Below are 22,605 nucleotides of genomic sequence, written 5' to 3'. Positions count from 1 at the left end.
TTTGCAGAGAGTATTGTTTACAATAAGGGAAAAACTGGAAACAAATGTCCATCAAGAGGGCAATGGTTGAATAACCTAAAGTTCATTCATGCTAGGGATTACTCTGCAACAACTAAAGCATGGGGTGGATAGAGATGTCTTCTTATATGAAGACCTCTAAGACACTGTTGAATGAAAATAGCAAAGTGCAGAGCACTCAAAATATTCGGAGAATATACACCAAACTGATTTTGGTGATTCTCTCTAGAGACAGTTGGTAAAGGAGATTTTTGTAATGTTTGAAAATTAACAATGAGAATGTACTTAGGTATAAATTGTATAATTAAAGAGTTTTGTTTTAGGAAATGGTGATGAGTCTTATTGTCTAAAACAATGCTGTCCAAATAGAATTTTTTGCACTGGAAAAGTTCTATTGTTATGCTGTCCAACATGGTAGCCACTAGCCACATGTGGCTATTGAGCACTTGAAATGTGGCTAGTGTTATTGAGGAACTGAATTTTAATTAATTTAATTTTAAACAGCTACCTGTGGCTAGTGGCAACTGTTTTGGACGGTTCCAGGCTAGAATATCTAGAATGCTGAGTTTAGGATGGGGTGGAGGCTTATGGAAGATGAGGCTGGAAAGATGGCTTGGGACTGAATGGTGAAGATTTGCTAGATGGGCTGAGGAGTTTGGACTTTATCCTATAGGCAGTGAGAAGTGTGAAATGAAGGGGCTAGATAAGATTAATCCTTTTAAAAGATAACTCTGGCAGCCCTTCAGAGTATAGATTAGAGCAGGCAGAGGGCTGCAGGCAGGGTTTATCTCCTCTGAAGGCTTGCTGTTTCTCTCCGTGGCCTCTGGACATTGCCCCAGCATTCCTGACAGGCAGCTGAGTAAAGTATTCTGATTCAACAGCTATGTTTTTAAGATCTCAGGCAACCCCAGGTGGAAAAACTGGTCCGAGTTATTGAGAAAGTTTAACCTCAGTGGGGGAGGCTGTTTCTGGGTTGGAACACAGAAAGAAAAGCAGATGGATGGCATTAGAGTGAAAATGTGTAGCAGGTTTCAGAGCCAGGAGTATAAAGAAAGCTTTTCCAGGGTCAGGAATTTGCCTGGGGCAGATTCTTTGGAAGGTACCGTTGCATAGTCCATGTTTCAGCTTGGTAGGCGAGGTTTCTGCTCAGGAAGCCCGCCTGGTTCACTGGGGGCCCTTCACTGGCATCCGCTGGGGGTCTCTTTTTTGGTGAAAGAGAAGTTCTAGCGGAGGATTCACTAATCTAGCTGACTTTCAGGGAAGACTCATTATGCCAACACTATGCTGGGTGCTTGTTCCACAGTGCAAACAAAGCAGACATGGTCCCTGACTGTGTGGAGTTTTCCACTACAATCAAAAAAAGGCCTGAATACATAATTTCAAATTGTGATATGTATTTGGAGGAGCGGTAACGTAATAAGGTTTATTTATCTTCAGAGGAGGTGCTGAGGATTAAACCCAGGAACGTATATATGCTAAGCATGCACTCTACCACTTGAGCTATTCCCTCCCTCGTGATACGTATTTTAAAGGGGAAAGAAAGATATAGTGCTCTTAGAGAATACTAATGGGGGAGCATAATTTCAGCTGGGGGAGGGTCAGAGAAATTCTCTCTTGGGAAGTTTAAGCATCACTACCCAAAAAGGCCCCAAAGACCCAAAAGACAAATGGAAGTTAGGTAGGTCAATAGGGAAACTAGAAGGCAGCATTCCAGGTAAGAGGACTGATATGTGCAAAGGCCTTGAAATGAGAACTTGACCTGGGAAAGAAGGTCAGAGTGGGTAGGGCATGGAGAGTGACAGGATGAGAGATGGGGTAAGAGGAGCAGGCAGCACCCAGACACTGTGGGCTTTGTTTTATTCCGAGTGCAGAATTTAAACAGAAGAGAGACCTGAATGTCTTTCTGGACGTTGTGTGAAGAACAGATTAGAGCAGGAGATCAGCAAACTGTAAGCCTGGATGGCCCACAAGCTAAGAATGCTTTTTACATTGTTAAGTGGTTGAAAAGAATCAAAAGAAGAATACTTTGTGATACATGAAGGTTATAAGGAATTCAAGTTGTGGTGTCAATCATTTCAATTATTTATTGAATTAACATTTTCAATAAAGTCTTAAGGGCACACAGCCATGCTCATTTGCTTACAAACTGTCTATGGCTGCTTTGGCACTGCAATGGCCTAGTGGAGTAGTTGTGATGGAGATTTCATGCCTGCAAAGCCTAAAATATTTACTGTCAAGCCCTGTACACAAAAACTATGCTGATTCCTGCATTAGAGGGAGATGAATGAGGAGGCTGCTGCAGTCATCAGGTGTGATGATAGGGGCTTGTTCTCAGTGATAGTGGTGGAGGTGCCCAGTGCACGGACTGAAGAATTATTTGGGGGAGAGAATCAATAGAACTTGATGATGGGTTAAATGTGGATGGTACAGGGAGAAACATTTCAAAATGACTCCCTCCCATGACCTTGGATTGGACTCTGGACCAGAGTAGGACATTAGTGGGACACTTGGCAAAATTTAAATAAAGTTTGTTGATTAAATAAGTGACATTAGTGTGCATTTCCTCATCTAGATCCTTATATTGTCATTATGTATGATGTAACATTTGGGGGATTAAGGAAGAGTATATTTAAATTCTTTGTAACCTTTTTGCAACTCTTTGGAAGTCTGAAATTATTTCAAAATGAGAAGCTGAAAACTAAAAATAGATTAAAACAAAGTAAAAATGACTCCCTGGTTTTTGGCTTGAGTATCTCCGTGGATGTGTCATTTACTGGGATGGGGAAAATGTGAAAGAGACAGGAAAAGAGGGGAAGGCCAAGACTTCACTTTGGGATGTGTTAGATTTGAGATGTTGAAGTGAGGGCCAAGTGGAGGTGTCAAGAAGGCAGGGCCAGGCACTATTCTGGACCTCACTGATGAGCCCGAGACCTGGGAGAGAGTAGAGAAACCATGCAACTCAACCTCAGAACAGGAACTCTGTGCCTGAGGTGAGCTGGGCCGAGGTGGTGGAGGGGGAGCATGGGAGTGCAGGTGTATGGAGCGTCCATGGAATTGAGATAGGCTGGGACCTGAGACCTGGGGCCCTTTACTGGAGTGCTTGCACTTGCACCAGGACAAACATCTCCTCATCAACTCGAGCAACAGAATACAAAGAAACTATAAGGGACTGAAAATAACTGCATGCATGTGTAGTCACGGTGGTTATGAACAGTAAGATACAAAAAGGCCACAAACCAACTGCCAATTCTGAGGGAGTAAAAGCAGGGTACTGTGCATGATCTCTGCACAAAGCAGCACCAAGGGTGTGGACAGACGACCTAAGCCATCCCTCTGGCCCAACCCACGATCTGCCCCTAACCTCACCTCATTTAAGGAACCAGCCTACCCTCCTTGGAGAGCACCAGGGAACTTGTTTTTCTCCCTTCTGCTGCAGCACAAGTGCCATTAAAGCCTTGCCTGAATTCCCTGTCCAGTCCCTTATCAATTTCTATTGATTAAAGAGTCCAAGGACCTGAGCCAGTAACAGAATAGCAGGCATTCTACTCAGCACTTGGTCACTTCAGCCTAGAAAGAACCCTGTCCAGTTAGACTTATTCTCCCCAGTTTACAAAGGAGGAAAGAGACACTAAAATGTGCTCTAGGACACAGCTAGGAAGTGGGATTGGAGGGCTCACCAACACCAGTGAGTAATTTTCCCACTTGGTGATACAACAATTTGCTTTTAGCCAGATGTCAATATAAATCTATGACTGTAACAACTGAGATAAGAACAGCATAAATAAGGAGTTTTTGTAGTATATACACGTATACAGAAACCTGCCCAAATGGTGTTCTAAGAAATTAAGTTTGCAGTTAAAATGAAACTATTGATTCAACATACGGATAACTTATTTTAATGCTTTTTAAAGTCGCATGTTTTCTACACTAGTTTTGACTATAATTTTGCATAGAATTACTTATAAAGTATATTTCTGCATTTCAGATCAGAAGCTTTTAGTATAAGAGTACAAAAAAACAAAACAAAACAACAACAACAACAACAAAACACTAGTTCAGGGACCTTGAAGTCCTAAGGTTGCAGCTGCCATCTGCCAGCAGACACTGCTTTGACAATGGCTGGTGACGTCCCGAGTATGGCACAGCTCAGAAAATTCGAGTTCTCAACAACAATAGGAATGTGTCTGAAATCACGTCCACAATGGCCACCTATTTTTACCTTGAATGTCTAAACCACAGCATCCGAGGCAGAGACTGGGTATATTAGCCTCCTGGGGCTTCCGTAACAAATTACAACAAACTGGTGGCTTAAAACAACAGAAATACCTTCTCTTACAGTTCTGGAGGCCAGAAATCCAAAACCAAAGTGTTGGCAGGGCCACACTCCCTCCTCAGGCTCTCAGGGAGAACCTTCTTTCCCCTTCTAGCTTCTGGTGGCTGCTAGCAATCTGGTGGCATCTTTGGCGTCCCTTGGTTGACAGCCGTAACATCCAATCTCTGCCTCTGTCTTCACATCATCTTCTCTGTGTCTGTGTCTTATCTCTCTCTGCCCTACTCTTATAAGAATATTGGTCACTGGATTTACAATCTAATTGGATAATCCAGGATGATCTCATTTTCAAATCCTGAACTATATCTGCAAAGACCCTTTTTCTAAGTAAGGTATCATTCACAGGTTCTGGGGATTAGATGTGGATATATCTTTTCAAGGACCACCATTCAACCCCCCACCCAAGGCTAGAGGAGCCCACAGCTGTCAGCCTTGGAAATCTAGTACAATGCTTCTTGAGCTTAAAAAGCAGGCTGACTTTCAGAGTCTTTCTTCATCCATTTTCACAAATGTGCCTCTTTGGGGAATGGATCAGTAGCCTAAATGCTGCCAACACAAACGTCAAGACTGTCCATAATTATGACAAAACACTTGGATTCTGGGGCCTTTTGACACAGGGACAGTCAAGCACAAAGGGGAATTACAGTAAATGTGCCTGCAGTGATGCCACTCCAAGTTTGGAGGGTTGGAGAGGATATATGTGAATCTGTACCAAGAAACACTCCGTCCCCCAGGCTATTGGCTTCACCAATGAGAACCACAGCTACCCAGGCAGCTTACCGCTTTACAGGGAGAAAGGTAACTGAGGTTCCTTGAGTCCTTTGTCACGTGATGCTGGAGTTACAATGTCCTAGTAATAGGACATTGGCTCCTAGGGACAGGAGCCAAAGCAGGAAAGTGGAGAGGGGAGTGAGAAGAGGGGAATGTAATGGGATGTAAATGTCGTTCTCCCGGTCCCACCAGCATGTGACTCATCCGCTCCTGGGGAACTGGCTTGGCTATAACACAGAGAGAATCATTTTTATTTCTGCCACTTGGGATTTTTGCAGTCCTTGAAGAGACCTTTGGCATTAAAAAAGTGAGTAGAGGGCATTGCCAGAACTCAAACTGCTGGTTTCTGATTCTCTGGTCCCCACTCTTTCCGTGACGGCTCTCTGACTGCTGAGAACTCTTGAGAAGAGCTTGCTTCTTCACCACCTTTATCAAACCTTATCAGTAAATAACATACTGCCAGGACCTTATATAACAACTATTTGTAGAACACTTTACAGTTTGCAAAGCAGATTCATATATTATTTCAGCATTCTGGCAATTGCCCTGCAACTCTGGCTGCCTAGAGAACTTTCCTGGCATCTGGCACTGATGGTATTTCATGACAGGATATTGATTTAATGCGTGGATGGTGCCTCATCTCCCACAGTAGAGGCAGAAGGTGGGGTTTGGGGGTATTTACACAGCTGTCTGACACTTCCAAAGCTACCAAAAATTATATTTTGGAAAATGGATGCTGTTCCCAGAGAGTAGGAGTCATTTAGCAGTATTACAAATCTATTCATATTTGGGCATTTAAATATGTATTGGAGATGCCAAGCAACAAGGACTCTGGATGCTGTATTCAGTCTGTTTCCAATTCTTTAGTTGGAATTTAAACTTCAGTTCCCCACAAGGCGCTGCAGAATCCTTGAGGCTGTCATTTACAAACCACTGGATGCAGTAACTGTGTGGGAAGCCTGCACACACCATCCATGTGGATTATGGATGGTTTTGCAGACTCAGCAGGGTGTTTGGATCCATAGACAGCATGATCAGAATCAGAGTCATGTATCAGCCTGCAACAGGGAAATTATTCCTACTAGATGGAAACTTCCCACAGGGAGGCCAGAGTTGAAAGCAATCACTAGTTTCTGCTGCTTTAACAGCAAGTCACAGGATCACAGATTTAAAAACTGGAAAGGATCTGAGAGACCCCCTCCTCTCCAGTTCATTTTATATAGGAAACTAAGGCATAGAGAAGTGAAATGATGAACCCAAAATCACATACATAGTCGAAGTACAGTGCTCTTTCCACAGTGCTATATTATTTGTTCTAGAAAACACCTAAGCCACAGATTGTTTTGCAGATCAAAGAAACTGGCATTATTTAGGGTCATGCTTGTGGTCTGCTCAGCTTCCAGTGTGAACGCGAGACCTTGATTTGCTATCACCAGCAGCTTTTGAATGAATTGCCTTGTGATGCCTTATGTCAAAAGTAGTGTCCCAGATAGAAACAAAACATCTATAAATGGGGTTTCGTGGCACAGCCTCTCCATGGCATGAAATTGAAGCAATGCTGTACTTCATTATCAGATTAGCTGCTTCAAAAATTTTGTATAAAGGCTTTTATCCACCCTGCACCTGATGGTTCATCAGATGGGAATGGATGACATAGTGTTCCTGGGGAGCTGCTTTGTGCTGAAACAAACCAAAACCCAGGGTAAGGATGGCCCAACACACAACCTGGGGCAAAGCGCTTTACTGGTACATGCAAGGCAGGTCTCCACTGCTCACACCTGGTTTTTTGTTTTTTTAATCCATCATGGAAAACTCCTCCATCCTAAAAAGGGATTCTGGGAAAATCTAGCGTTAAGGAGGACATTTCCTTTGCTCATGAATCCATCCTGGCTACCTATAACCTCCCTGCCTTTTCATTTTCTACTCCCTCTGCCTGGTATGCTCTCCCAATCTCCTCTCCAGACATCACCTTCTCTGGGAAGACTTCCTTGACACTGATCCTTCTTCACCCCACTCCAAGCTGAGTTCAAATGTCCTTTTTCTGTGCCCCTCTGCCCCGCCAGAACCCAATGCTTCCTCTCTCACCAAGCTTATCACCCTCTATGGTAGCTATAGGTTTACTATTACTATTTACTATTAAAAGGCATATTCCATGGGGAAAAAGAGCATTTTTCAGGTCAGCATTCTTTTTGACTGGAATAATGCCAGGAACAGAGTAGGTTTTTCATGTCAGTAGAATGAACTCTTCTTCCTACCATTCAATATCCCCCTTTATTTGGCCTCTCTTACTATGCACAAATCTGTACTGTGATCAATTTTCTCGTTTTCAAGCTGCCTCTTATTCTACTCATAAATATTAATACCCCCAAGCCAAATACCATCAGGGCCACACCAGCAGTTGAACTTCAGGTCTGTTGCTCATTGCAACAGGCAATGCATACCATGAGGAATGGTGGGACATCTCTGTACGAAGGCATTAGAAAGAACTTATAGGATTGGCTTGTGTTGGATGATTTGGATAAGGGTTCAGGGAATTGAGGCTTTGCTCTGGATTGGAGAGTGTCAGGAAATGGAGGTGATTCTATGATTGGGTCTCAATAAATCTTATCTTTAAGGTGGGAGGGATGAAGCAAAGCTAAAGCTGTGATTAGGAAAGAATTTACAGTCATTCATACTAGCCAAAATAATAGGGGTATGTTTGTTCACTTTTGTGGTTTGGACAATGTTCAGGTTTTGCCTATGTTCAAACATTAGCAATCATGCTTTTGCGTTGATCTATAATGATCACAGAATGTCCTTGTCTGTGCTGGTGTTTTGTGAAACTGTGTTATTTTGACAGAACACTAAGGCTTAGCTGATAGTCCCAGATGCTGGGAGCTGCTTTTCTCTTTCTCATAACCCATACCCATTCCTAACTTTTATTAAGCTGTTTCTCCTCCTAGGGTGCTCTTCTCTCTCCCCCAGCCAACTTCACAAAATCCCACCTCCCTGTGAGGCTTTCCTAAATACTTCTTTCTCCATTAGATTATCTTTTCTGAATGTATCTAATAGTCTTAGTTGGCATACCACAATTTAGGACCCAACTGTGTTCTTTCTTTAATTGTTCAACTTGAATTGTTCCACACATGTATTTTTCTTCTCAGTAGGTTGTAAACCACTTAGGGGCAGGGCCGTTTCTCATACTTCAGGATCCCCTAGAAATGAGCACCCTGCTGAGGTGAACTAATGGCTGGTCTGAGTAAGGCGGGCAGTGGGAAGGGGGGCCAGCTCGCTTCTGTAACACAGCTCTGAAAACGCAGCTACGGGCCTGGAGGGGAGAAGGTACCAGCTTGTCCTTTTCCCTGGTAGTTGCCATTTCTAACACCCTGAGATAATCTTTCTTCCCATCAAGAAAGCTTTTTCCAGTATCTCTTTTGGAGCACTCATTTCCTTCCAAGAGTTATTTGTATAACTGTCTTCCGTCCCCACCGGTCTGAAAGCTCTTTTAATGCAAGATCTACCATTAATGCATTTTTGTCTCTTCTCACCCTCCCAAAGCGCCTGGCACTGTACTTAGCGGGTGAAAGGAAACGACAGCAGTCCCCAACTAACCCCAGCTCCTGCCTGGCTCGTCGCAGAAAGTAGGGTGCATCCTGTCGGGCGGGGAGGGACACCGATGAGGCTCACTGCTCTGGCCTTTGGCTGAAGTCGGGGGCACAAGACTTTGGCCCCGGTGGTCAGTCCACGCTCTCCGGCCCGTCAACACTGCCCCAGGCTGCTCCTTAGGCGGACACTCAGCAGGTTTGGGGAATCCTCAGTTAAAAGCTGCGGGTTTCAACCACTCTCCACAGAGTAGGTGAGATTCGACGGGGCTGGAGAAATCTAAGTAACCAACACCGACCGCAAAGCCAGGAACGGAATCAGCTGGGTTTCCACCGCGGGGAAGTGGCTTGCTTTCTGCAAAGCCTTCTCACGCCAACTGTATGGGTCAGCCAATCATAAAGCCCGAGAGGGCGTGGTCACCAATTAGAATGTAGGGAGGGCGGGGTCAAGGCCTTGATTGGCATCAGGTCTCAGGGTGCCCAGAGGCCTGGCAGCGAGGAGTCTGAGGAGGCTTCAAGTTGGCAGGCCCAGTGCCGGGGGCCATCTTTATTTCTGGCAGGTCAGCTGACTTGACTTGGACTAGATCAGGGCCAACACGTAGGCGACAGCCCTTTTCTCTAGGGAGCGGATGAGGCCCTCCCTGCACACACTTCCCATCTCTCTGCGCGCGCCCCCGCCTTCCCGGTGAGCCTGTTTGGCGGGAAGTTGGCTTAGTTGGCCTACCTGTGGCTCGGCGCGTTCCCTGGTCCCCGCCTTGTTTCTCCCCAGAGGCTTCTCATCCTCCCTCGGTGATCTCGGCGTAGGGCATAGTACCCCATCTCACGGAGGACGCGATGGCTCCCAGGAAACGCCCAGAAACCCAGAAGACCCCCGAGGTGGTTGTGCGTCCCAAGAGCAAGAGGAACAGAAGCCCCCGGGAGCTGGAACCCGAGGCCAAGAAGCTCTGTGTGAAGGGCCCCGGTACTGCCTGCGCCTGCTGCTTTAATAATTCTGCCATTTGGGGTTCTCACGCAGGAGGCTGGAGTGGGGGTGGGTGCTCCTAGGTTCCTGAGGCTGTCCCAAATTATGGGCGCCTCAGGCTATGCATTTTGTCTGCAGGTCCTTTGACACCTTAGAGCTTGGGCTTAACCTCCCTCAGGTGACGGGAAGAGGCAGATGAACTCCATTACAACAGACACAACGGACTTCCCAAGTTCCTTGTTTGTACCAGGAGTTTTACACACCAAGGAGAGCTTAAGATAATCCTACCTTGCCTGGAGATGTGTGTGCTTAATTTTGATAGTCACGATTGTTAGCTGTATGTCCTTGGTTTAGATGCGGGAACCCTCAATTCCCTTCCTTTCTTCCTTTGAAAACTCATCCTCAGGGGTTTTTGAGGGGGGGACTTGAACCTGGGCCTATAAGAAATGTGAGGAGCTCAAAAAATGAGAGCAGGGGGTCGTGGATGAAGTGGTTTTTGCTCATGAGAAGAAAGAATTGGTTGTCAAGAGGCAGGATTCATAGAGATCAGGTCCTCAAATACATGTTGGTAATTCAGAGTTGCTTTATTCCTATTTTAGGTGGATCTACCCCTCAAAAAGTAGCCTAGTGAATTTAGCTCCATGCCAGACTCTCTGGAGCCTGCTGGTTTTCAGGAGAACAGATTGGACTTGGGGCCACAACTGGTCACCTCTACATTATTTTAATACAGGATTTAAAGAAACTGCTTTTCCCAATCACCTATATACTGTCCTAAAATCTTTTTATTGTGCATTATATATGATTTTAAAATTGTTACTCAACCCTATCACAAGTTTTCCAGCCCCACTGAGAAGAGGTCTGCAGTTCTTGTATGTTTCTTTGGCTTAGTTCTCAGAAACCCTGCAAGATCATAGTTTTACTTCAGAATTACTATTTGGGGGAATGTTTTTTGGAAAGGGCTGGATCCCTACTCACTATTTATTTCTTGTGCTGAATGAGACTAAGCAGACGATGGAAAGGCCTTAGGAGGTGATTAGAGAGATTGTCTATGCTGAATGAAACAAGGCTTTCTTTCTGGGGTTTCAGCAGAAAAAACTTTCTTGCGGGAGATTGGAGCGGAAAATATGTGTCTCTTCTGCTTGGCAGGTTCTAGCAGAAGATTTGACTCAGGCTGCCTTTGGGCGGGGTTGGCTAGCCTGCGGGTCTCGGCATCATGCAGCAGCATCGTCAGGGCCCTCCACCAGCATAAGCTGGGCAGAGCTACCTGGCCATCACTACAGCAGGTGAGGCATTTCCTGGCTGAAGTGCTCAAGGGTTTGCATGGTGCCTTTTTACTACTGGATGGTCCAAAATTAGATGTTGGGTTGGTTCAGTGGGTTTTCAGAGTGGTCAGATCACCCCCACTTTGGTGACTGGCTTACTGGGCATTCAGCCAGGTAGAAGTCCTATGCTGTAGGGGTCCCAGCTGAAATGCGCTCTGTCCCTTTGCTTTCCATGATTAGATTATGTAATTGCAAATATTTTTAGGCACGGAGCCAGGCAGTTAGATTTCCTTTAAGTGGGAGGACTTGGCCCCAGGCCTCATCTAGGGAGGAGTCAGAGATTGACAATGTACCGTGTGTTTTAATTCAGTTTAATTCTTTTCTCTTTGTGTCAGGGTCTTCAGCAGTCCTTTTTGCACTCTCTGGCTTCTTACCGGATATTCCAAAAGGCTGCCCCTTTTGACAGGAGGGCCACATCCCTGGCATGGCACCCAGCTCACCCCAGCACCGTGGCTGTGGGTTCCAAAGGGGGAGATATCATGCTCTGGAACTTTGGCATAAAGGACAAACCCACCTTCATTAAAGGGGTGAGCAGTTCCCTGTGCCAGACGATAGTGCTGAAGAAGTGTTTGTTGAAGGGATGAGAAGTCATCCAGTGACAAGATGATTGGGATCAAAAGTAACTGTGGGTATTTTCAAACAAGTAAATGGTGATGATATTCAAATCTTTGTTGAAGGCCTGCCCTTAAAATATTAGGAAGTATGAAATATTGATCACCTGCTAGTAAGTCACCACATAGAGTGGAATCTAAGCCCCTTACCGCCTCGACCTCATCTTGTGCTGCTGTCTCTCCTCATTTCCTGTGCTTTAGCTGTACTAGCCATTTCTGTTCCTGCAACTGGGTCTTTGCACTTGCTGTTCCCTTTGGAGAGCTCTGCCCCATGGTTTTCTTGTGGCTGGCTCCCTCTTATCCTTCAGGTCTCCGCTCAATATACTTCCTCAAAAAGGCTTTCACTACCACTCTGCCTAAAGTAGCACCTCCCCCCATCACTCCCTATCTCATTGCCCTGCCTCACTTTACCCCTACAGTGTTTCTCAGTATCTGAATTGACTTATTTGTAGGTCTTTGTCCACTGGAAAGTAAGCTCCGTGATGGCAGGGACCTTGTCTTTCTGGTTTACTGCTCTATCCCCAGTGCCTAGAACAGTGTTTGGCCTAGAGTAGCTGCTTTATATTTGCTGAATGAATGAGGGGCTTGGAGTGTAACTGGGTAGGTGGGATATATACATACTAACAATACAGCAATACAGATGCTAAATGCTGCAGAATTTAACAGAAGGAAGAACCTCTTGTGAATTAGAGTTGATAGAGGAGGTTTCGTGGATGATTGAGGAGTGAGGAAGAACAGTATTTAGATAAATGGAGGGAAAAGGAGGAAAAGCAGAGTGTGTTTGGGGCAAGGTTTGGCAAAGGGCTTTTTAGGGATGCTAGTGTTTGTCATCAGTCCCTGGGGAGTGCGGGGTTAGCTCCTCCACCGAAGGGAAGACCTTTAGCTTGCCCTGCTGGGGACTAACATTGGAGGGCTGTAAGGTAAAAAGTGACACTCTGGGTTTAAAGCAGGGACCACAAACTCACATGCCCTAAGAAGCCAGACAGATAAAAGAATGACGTAGGATTGTGGTTAGTAATAAACCGGAGATGGTTGACAGGCAAGAAACTAAGTCCCATGGTATCAGATCTAAGTTTTTCAAATGAAGCCTGATTTTTTTTTACATGAAACATTCTGATTTTTTTAAATTAGGGTGAAATACAGATAGCATAAAATTTACCATCATGACCATTTTGAAGTGTACAGTTCGGCGGCATTAAGTACATTCACATTCTTGTGTAACAGTCTCCAGAACTTTTTCATTTTGCAAAACTAAAATTCTCTACCCATTAAACACTAACTCCCCTTTCCTCCCTCTCTCCCACCCCTGGCAACCACCATTCTGCTTTCTGTCTCTATGATTTTGACTTAGTATTCTCATGTAAGTGGAATCATATGATATTTGTCCTTTTGTGACTGGCTTATTTCACTTAGCATAATGTCCTCAAGGTTCATTCATGTTGCAGCATGTGCCAGAATTTTCTTCCTTTTTAAGGCTGAATAATGTTCCACTGTATGTATATAGCCAGATTTTATCTATTCATGTGTTGGTAGACACTTGGGATGCTTTTGCCTTTTGGCTTTTGTGAATAACGCTGCTCTGAACATGGTTGTACAAATGTCTTTTTGAGTCCCTGCTTTCAGTTCTTTTGGTATATACCTAGAGTGGAATTGTTGGATCACATGGTAACTCTATTTTTAATTTTTTGAGGAACCACCATAATAGAGGCTGCACCATTTTACATTTCCTCCAACAGTGCACAAGGGTTTCAATTTAAAATACCCTGATTTTTAATGTTGGAAACTAAATAAAATTGAACATGCTGTGTAGCTAAATAAAACACATCTGTGGGCTGGATTCTGCATTAGCTCACTGACATTTTTCCACTGTGGTTTGGAGGTAGAAAAGGCTAAGGGTGAACCCACAATGAGTTCTTTTAAGTGGAGGGTTTGGAGAGCAGCCCATCAGAAGAGGCCAGGTTAGGCAGGCTTGGGGGATTAGGATTCAAGGTATGAGATGGATGCTCAAAAAAAGAAGTGCCTGAAGCCAGAAGAAAGGCAGCCAGAGGAGTGCTGTGGACAGAACTCGGTGGGATTCCCAGCTAGCTGTTAAGACAGGTGACCACTGGAAGGGGCAGCTTAAAATGGAAGTCAGAACCCAGGGCTTAGTCAGAGAGAGATTTGTTTCTGTTTTTGTTTTTGTTTTCCCTAGACATCCAGGACATGGGAATAGAGAAATTTAAGAAATGGCTTAAGAATGTCCTAGCAGAAGAGCCTTCTGACCAAAAGGGGAATGATAGCTGCTTTGAAGTTGTGCCAGGCTGAGGCTGCTTTTGGTTTACATTAGCCTTTATTTTAATGCCCATTTAAGTGAAGTTTCCTTAGTTGTGGAGATTGGTCTAGGCATTTGAACTATGTGACAAAGAGGGAGCTAGGCTGGAGCAGAAGAAGGATGTGGCAGTTTGGAGAACTGTCTGAATTTTCTCCCAGACAGGGACAGCAGAAAGTTGATCTGAAACCAGTGACTAGGGGAGCAGTTCCTCATTTTGTCATTTCTTTAGTCATCTGAACTTGGCTCTGATCTTTACATCTTCAGGCCCGTGGCAAAAGAATATGTTACATTTTCAAAATGAAGATAACTTCATTTCGTTCTCATTGTAAAAGTGATCTAGGCTTATTGTAAGAAGTTCAAACAATACAGAAAAAAGTATAAAGTAAATATTACCTGAAATCCCCATTTGAAGCATCTTTACACACACTCATTCATCTACTTAGATTATTACATAAGTATTCTATCCTTGAATCTGTTCTGTTTTACTTATTACATCGGAAATTCTAGTTTAATCATCTCATATCAGATGATGACCACTTTAAAATATCTAATAATTTCTGTTTTTTTGTAATGCCTTTGGTTTTGGCATCAGGGTAATGCAGACCTCATAAAGAGTTGGGAAGTGTTCCCTCCTCTTGTATTTTCTGGAATAATTTATGTAGAATTTTTATTATTTCTTGCTTAAATTTTTTATAAGATTCACTCTAGTGAAGCCATCTGGAACTGGAGTTTTTATGGTTTTTAAATTAAATTAAAAATTTTTTATGGAGGTACTGGGAATAGAATCCAGGACCTTGTGCATGCTAAGTATGTGCTCTACCACTGAGCTATTACCCCCAGCTGGAGTTTTTTTTATTGGAAGGTCTTTTAACTATATATTTAATTTCATTAATAGGTATAGGGCAATTTAAATTATCTATTTCTTCTTGAAGGAACTTGGTAATTTGTCTTTCAAGTAATTTATCCATTTTATCTAAGTTGTTGAATTTAGTGGCATAAAGTTATCCTTATATTCCCTTATTTTAATATCTATAAGATCTGTAGTAATGCCTCCCGTATACTTGATATTACTAATTTGCGTCTTCTCTTTTATTCCTGACCAGTTTGCTAGATATTTATCAATTTTATTGATATTTTCAAAGAACCAGCTTTTAGTTTCATTGATTTTCTCTATTGTTTTTCTGTTTTCTTTTTTGTTAATTTTTGGTTTATTATTTTCTTTCCTGTGCTTACCTTGGGTATAATTTGCTCTTCTCTTTCTAGTTTCTTAAGATAAAAGCTTAGATTGTTTATCTGAGAACTTTCTTTTATAATATAACCATTTAATGCTATACATTTCCCTCTAAGTATGTCTTTAACTGCATCTCACAGATTTTGTTGTGTTTTTGTTTTCATTCAGTTCAAATTATTTTCCTAATTCTTTATGATTTCTTCTTTGACCTATGGGTTATTCTGAAGTATGTTGTTTAATTTCCAAATATTTGAGGATTGTTGAGATCTCTCTCTGTTATTGATTTCTAGTTCAATTCTGTTATGAACAGAAGACATTTTATATTATTCCAGTCATTTTACATCTTTTATTTGTATGTGGACTGTCTTAGTGAATGTTCCATGTGCATTTGAAAATAATGTACTATTTTGGGGTGAAATATTCTCAAAATGTCAATTAGTTTAAGTTGCTTGATAGTGTTGTTCAAATGTTCTGTACCTTATTTACTTTTCTATCTTTTATCAATTATTGAGAGAGGAGAGAGGAATATTAGAATCTCCAACTATAAAATTGTGTTTCTGTTTTCCTTTAGTTTTTGCTTCATGAATATGGAAACTCTGTTATTAGCTTCTTACACATTTAGAATTACATCCTTTTGGTGAACTGACACCTTTGTCATTGTGAGATGGCTCCCTTTATCCCTGGTAATATTTCTTGTTCTGAAATCTTCTTTGTTTGATATTAATATGACCACCCCAGCTTTCTTCATCCTTTTATTTTTAACCTATTTGTGTATTTGTATATAAAATGAGTTTTCTGTTAGGAGGGTATAGCTTAAGTGGAGAGTTCATGCTTAACATGCATGAGGTCATAGGTTCAATCCCCAGTACCTCCTCTAAAAATAAATAAAATAAACCTAATTACCCCCCTGCCAAAAAAAAAAGAAAACACATGTATGAGTTTAAAACAGAAAAAATTTTTAAATAAATTTAAAAAATAAAATAAGTTTCCTGCAGACAGTATTCTAAAAAAAAAACTCAATCTGACAATCACTGCCTTTTAATTGGAACATTTGACCATTTACACTTAATATGATAACTAAGATTGGGTTTAAGTCTGTCACCTTCAATTTCTATTTGTCCCATCTCTTTGTTCCATTTTCCTTTTTTCTGCCTTCTCTTTTATTTTATTTTATTATTATTTTTTATGGAGGCACTGGGGATTGAACCCAGGACCCCGTGCATGCTAAGCAGGCACTCTACCACTGAGCTATATCCCTCCCACCTCTTGTCTTCTTTTTGGTTGAGTACTTTTTATGATTCAATTTTGTCTCCACTATTCGATTTTCAGTTATACTTTCTCTTTCCCTTTTCTCTTTTTCAGTAGTTGCTCTACAGTACAATGTACATGGTTAACATAAGAGTGAGTCTTCAAATAATATACTACTTCACATGTATTGTAAGACTCTCACAACCATATATTTACTTCCATTTACTCCCTTCTGTCATTGGCCTACATTTTACTTTTGCATATATTATATACTCCATAATACATTGCTATTTTTAATTTTTTTAATCTTTTTTTGTTAAATTATTGAGATATAATTGATTATGATAAACTGCACATATTTAAAGTGTACCAATTTGATGAGTTTTGACATACGTATGCAACTGTGGAAAAATCACCACAATTAAAGTAATGAACATATCCGTCACCCCCAAAGTTTTCTCATACCCTTTGGTAATCCATCCCTTTCTACCCTTTGTCTTGTCCCTTGAAAACCACTAATCTGCTTTCTATCCCTATTGATAAATTTGCATTTTCTAGACTTTTATATAAATGACATCATATATGTACTCTTGTTTTTTTCTGGCTTCTTTCATGCATTATACATATTTGAGATTCATCTACAATTTTGCATGTATCAGAGGTTTTATTTTTCTTTCTGAGTAGTGTTCCACTGTATCAATATACCACAATTTATTTATTCATTTACCTGTTGAAGGATATTTGGATTTTTTCCAGTTTCTGACTGTTGCAAATAAAGCTGTTATGAACATTCATGTGCTAAGTCTTTGTGTGGATATATGTTTTCATTTTTCTTGAGTAAATACCTAGTTGTGGAATGGCTGGGTTGTAGGGTAGGTATCTTTTAAAAACATTTTTTTAATGAGAAGAAAACTTTAATTTATCCACATGTTTGCCATTTCCAGGGCTTTTCATTCCTTTGTGTGAAGCAGACTTCCTTTTGGTAACATTTTCTTTCTGCCTGAAGAAATTCTTTTAACATTTCCTATAATGCAGGTTGGTTGGTGATGCATTGTTTTCCTCCTTTTGTCTGTCTGAGAAGGTCTTTATTTTGCCATTTTTAAAGGCATTTTTACTGGGTATAGAATTCTAAGTTCACAGGTTTTTTGGTTTTTTTTTTTTCTTTTAGTACTTTAAAGATGACTTCTGATGTGGAAGTCTGCTTTCATTCCTATGTTCATTTTCATGTGATTTTTCCTTTTTTTCCTCCTAGCTGCTTTAAAAATGGCCCCTGTGTCATCTAAGGTAATATTCACAGGTTCCAGGGATCAGGTCATGGACCTCTTGAGGGACCATTATTCAATCTACGCTGCTTAACGGGGGTATAGGGCAGCCTATAGTCTGGGTGTGAGTTGGCCTCACCCTGAGGCAGTACCCTTTTGAGGACTCTACTCAATGTTCTGTATAGTAAGAATCTTTTCATTCTGGATGGTGAGAATACAGACTGTTCTAAGGATTTCCCCTCCTACTCATTTCTGGTGTTTTTACCCCCAGCCTTGTTTAGTTTCCTCACACACCTTTACACAATGATATTTACTCAAAGATCTGAGAGGACCCCTCTGAAAATCTCAGAACGCTCTCTCTGTGTATCTCCCTCCCCATAATTTTGCCCCACAAATTCTTGCCCTGTTGACTTTCCCAGACTCTGTCCCCTCAGCCCAGTGAGACTATAAGGCCGTTTGGGTCCTCCTTCCCTGTGCTGCAGCCTGGACACTGTCTCTCTCCAAGCAGTAAGCTGGGGCTACCTTATTTCTTTCCCTCCTGTCTCGTGCTGACTGTTGACCAGTATCTGAAACCATATTTCATATATTTTGTCCATTTTTTCTAGTTGTGTAAGGCAGGAGAATATATCTGATTTTTGATACTTCATCATGATTGGAAGGAGAAATTCATACTTACTAATTTTAATAGTTTCTTTGAGGCTTTAAATTTCTTTCCTACACAATCTTGTCATCCTCCAAATCATGAGAGTTTGATTTCTTCCTTTACCATTTTTACACTTTTTTGCTTTATTCCATTGGCAAAGACCTCTATTACATTGTTGAATGTTGGCTATAATAGACATCCTTGACTTGTTCTCAATCATAGATGTCTTTTATATTTTATCACTAAGTAACATTTCTGTTACTTTTTGTTATGGTAAAATACATGTAACATAAAATATAACATTTTAACCATTTTAAAGTGTACAGTTCAGTGGCATTAATACATTCACATGTTGGGCAACCATCACCATGATCCATCTCCAGAACTTTTTCATCCCCAAATAAAACTCTACCCATTAAAAAATGCCTCTCTATTACACTTTCCCCCCAGCCCCACTAATTTCCTTTCTGTCTCTGAATTTGACTATTCCAGGTACTGCATATAAATGGAATCACATAATATTTGTCCTTTGGGGGTCTGGCCTCATCTACTTGGCATGTTTTCTAGGTTCATCCATGTTATAGCCGGTATCAGTACTTTATTCCTTTTCATAGTTCAATAATATTCCATTGTATGACTATACCAAATTTTGTTTAGCCATTCATCTGTTGATGGACATTTGGATTGCTTCACCTTTTGCTATTATGATACAATTCCTATGAATGTTCATGTACAAGTTTTTGAACAACTGTTTTCAGTTCTTTTACGTATATACCTAGGAGCATGATTGTTTTAAAACTTGTTTTTAAGTGCTTTATCAGATTAAGTGAGTTCTTCTTTTATTCCTGATTTGCCAGAAGCTCTTATCATGAATGATAACTGAATTTCATCAAATACTTTTTTGTGTCTATTGAGGTCAGCATATAATTTCCTCCTCTATTCTGTTAATGTGGTAAATTACACTAGTGGTTTTTTAATTTGTTCTGGTTTACCAGTAATATTTGAGTTTTTCATCTAAATGTTCTTAATGTTTTTTTTTTTTTTCACTTTTTTACCTTTACAGTTATATTTCTAGCAAGTGATACTGCTTCTTTTAAAAACTGTGGTAAAAGCGCATAAGGGTAAAATGTATCATCTGAACCATTTTTAAGGGTACAGTTAACACTGTATTCACACTATGTGCAACAGACCTCTAGAAATTTTTCGTCTTGTAAAACTGAAACTGTATGCCCACTGAATAACAACTCCCCATTTCCCCTTTCCTTCAGCCCTCGGCAACCACAATTCTACTTTCTGTTTCTGTGAGTTTGAACTACTTGAGATACCATTAAGTTTGGATGGCTTTACGGTGGTTAGGTTGGGGGAATATTCTTGTAGGAAGTACATAGTAAAGTATTTGAGGGTGATGGGACATCATGTTGGCAATTTATTATCAAACCATTCCAGAAAAAAAACAGTTCTTTGTGCTATTCTTGCAAATTTTCTATGAGTTTGAGATAGTTTGAAAATAAAGTTTTTCCCCCCCTGAAAAAGACTGATATTGTTTCTTGCTTGAATATTCAGTGCATGCACCAGTGAAACCACCAGGATCTGGAATTTACTTTGCAAGAAAGTTTTTAGTTGTGACGCAATTTCCTTAATAAATATCAGACTGTTCAGAGTTTTCTCTTTCATCTTCTTTCAGTTTGGCACGTTTGTACTTTTCTAGGAATTTGCCCATTTCCTCTAAGTTTTCAAATTTATTGGCTTAAGATTATTTATGATATCCTCTTATTATCTTTTAAAATGTCTAAGATTTATATTGATGTTCTTTTCCATCCATAAAATTGGTTATTTTTGCCTTCTCGTTTGGTCATTCTCACCAGGGATTCATCAATTTTATTAGTCTTTTCATGGAAACAACTTTTGGCTTTGTTCATTCTCCCCACAGTATATTTGTTTTATTTCATTAATTTCTGTTCTTTATTTTTTTCTTCTACTTTCTTAGGCTTTAGTTTCCTGTTTGTCTTACAACTTCTTGAGGTAGATATTTGTGTCATTGATTTTAGTCTTTTTTCTTTTATTATGGATACTTTTCTATGAATATCTGTGTACAAGTTTTTACATGAACATACATACGCATTTCTCTTGAGTATCTATTTCTTTGGTCATTTGGTAACTTTATGTTTAATTTTTTTTTTTTTGAGGAATTGCCTGTTTTTCTTCTCTTTTCTCTCTCTCTCTTTTTTTTTTCAGAGGGGAGGTAATTAGGTTAATTTATTTATTTGGTTTTTCAATGGAGGTACTGGGGATTGAACCCAGGACCTCATGCATGCTAAGCATGCACTCTACCACTTGAGCTATACCCTCCCTGGAGTTGCCTGTTTTTCAAAGTGACTGCTCCATTTCACATTCCTGCCAGCAATGTAGGAGGTCTTCAGTTCCTCCACATCCTTACCAACACTTGACTGACAAATAAAAATTGTACATATTTAAGGTGTACAACATGATGTGTTTTTTTAAGGTTTTGTTTGTTTATTTTTAATTTAAAAAAATGAACCTTAAATTATTTTTTAAGCTTTTTGGGGGGGTAATTAAGTTTATTTATTTGTTCGGGGTTTCTTTGTTTACTTTTTAATGGAAGTACTGGTGATTGAATCCAAGACCTCATGCTCTACCACTGAGCTATATCCTCCCCACAACATGATGTTTTAATACATGCATACATTGAACTGATTACCACAGTCAAGCTAATTAATAATTAATATCCATCACCTCACATAGTTACCTTTTGTGTGTATGTGTTTGTGAGCTGGGAACACTTAAGATCTACCCTCTTAGAAATTTCGTGTACACTGCAATATTATGAACTATAGTCACTACGCTGTACGTTAGATCTCCAGAATAACTGAAATTTTGTACCTTTTGACCAACATCTCCCCCTTTCCCCCACCCTCTGGCAACCACCTTTCTACTCTGTCTTTATGAGTTTGACTTTTTTAGATTGTACATGTAAGTGAGATCATGTAGTATTTGTCTTTCTGTGTCTGACTTACTTCCCTTAGCATAATGTCCTCCAGTTTGTCACAAATGTCAGGATTTCCTTCTTTTTAAAGGCTGAATGACATTCCATTATATACATACACCACATTTTTCCATTCCTCCATCAGTGGACACTTAAGTTGTTTCCGTATCTTGGCAATTGTGAATAATGCTGCAGTGAACACAGGAGGATAGATAACTCTTTGAGAAACTAATTTCATTTCCTTTGGATATGTACCCAGAAGTGGAATTACATAGTTCTATTTTTTAAATTTTGCGGGAATCTCCATACTGTTTTCCATAATGCCTCTACCAATTTACATCCCATCAGCAGTGCACTAGAGTTCCATTTTCTCCACATCCTGGCCAGCACTTGTTATCGCTTGTCTTTTTTTTTTTAAGTCTACAAGACTGACTTCTTTTTTTTTTTCTTCTACTCAATTATTCTTTTTTTGAGCATTTTTTATAATCTCACATTTTAATTTTAATTTTTAATTCTGGGGGGGTAATTAGGTGTCTATTTATTTTTTATGAAGGTACTGAGGATTGAACCCAGGACCTTGTGCATCCTAGTCACACACTCTACCACTGAGCTATACCCTCCCCACCTCTTGTCTTTTTGATAAAAGCCATTCTAACAGGTGTGAGGTGGTATCACATTTAGTTTTGCATTTCCCTGATGATTAGTGGTTTCGAGCATCTTTTCATACACCTTTTGGCCATTTGTATGTCTTTGGAGAAATGTCTATTCAAGTACTTTGCCCATTTTTTAAGTCAGGTTATTTGTTTGCTTCTTTGATTTTGCTATTGAGTTGCCTGAGTTCCTTATATATTGTTAATATTAACCCCTTCTCAGATATATAGTTTGCAGTATTTTCTCCCATCTCACAAGCTGTCTTGCCAACACTTGTTATTGTCCATGTTTTTGATTATAGCCATCCTAGCGCATGTGAAATAGTATTTCATTATGGTTTTGATTTTCATTTTACTAATAACTAATGATATTGAGCATATTTCATGTGCTACTGGCCATTTGTACATCTTCTTTGGGGAAATGCCTGTTGAAACCCATTGTCCATTTTTTAATTAGGTCTATTTTTTAAATGTACATTGATCACAGTTATTTTAAAGCTTGTGTCTAATAGCTCCAATTTCTGAATCTCCTGTGAGTGTATTCCAACTGCTGTTTTTTTTCTCTTAGTTGCTGGTTATTTGATCTTGACTTCTAATATGCTGGTTATTTTAGATTTAATGCCAAATAGGGCATATGAAAACTTGTAGAGATATAATTTGAA

At 40.4% G+C, this 22,605-nt stretch overlaps 1 protein-coding gene and 1 non-coding gene across 5 annotated transcripts in view; one reads left to right on the top strand and one right to left on the bottom strand.

Annotated features, from left to right (window-relative positions):
* The first annotated feature begins 9,216 nt into the window (after window positions 1–9,216).
* Window positions 9,217–22,605, top strand: part of DDB2 (damage specific DNA binding protein 2) — a 20,084-nt gene continuing 6,695 nt past the window's right edge. The window contains exons 1-3 of one of the 4 annotated variants that reach the window (XM_074372078.1): window positions 9,217–9,730; window positions 10,808–10,944; window positions 11,319–11,510. In XM_074372078.1, coding sequence (XP_074228179.1) covers window positions 9,535–9,730; window positions 10,808–10,944; window positions 11,319–11,510 — 525 coding nt within the window. In that variant the 5' untranslated portion in view covers window positions 9,217–9,534. The remainder of the gene's footprint in view (window positions 9,731–10,807; window positions 10,945–11,318; window positions 11,511–22,605) is intronic. The other 3 variants (XM_074372077.1, XM_074372079.1, XM_010964584.3) reach the window with 3 other exon arrangements.
* On the bottom strand, window positions 21,842–21,913 carry TRNAP-AGG (transfer RNA proline (anticodon AGG)). The gene has a single exon. It is a non-coding gene; the product is annotated as a tRNA-Pro (tRNA).

This window comes from Camelus bactrianus, chromosome 10 (genome assembly GCF_048773025.1).
Source record: "Camelus bactrianus isolate YW-2024 breed Bactrian camel chromosome 10, ASM4877302v1, whole genome shotgun sequence".
NCBI classification, from domain to species: Eukaryota; Metazoa; Chordata; class Mammalia; order Artiodactyla; family Camelidae; genus Camelus; species Camelus bactrianus.
This window is presented reverse-complemented; position numbering and strand designations above follow the sequence as displayed.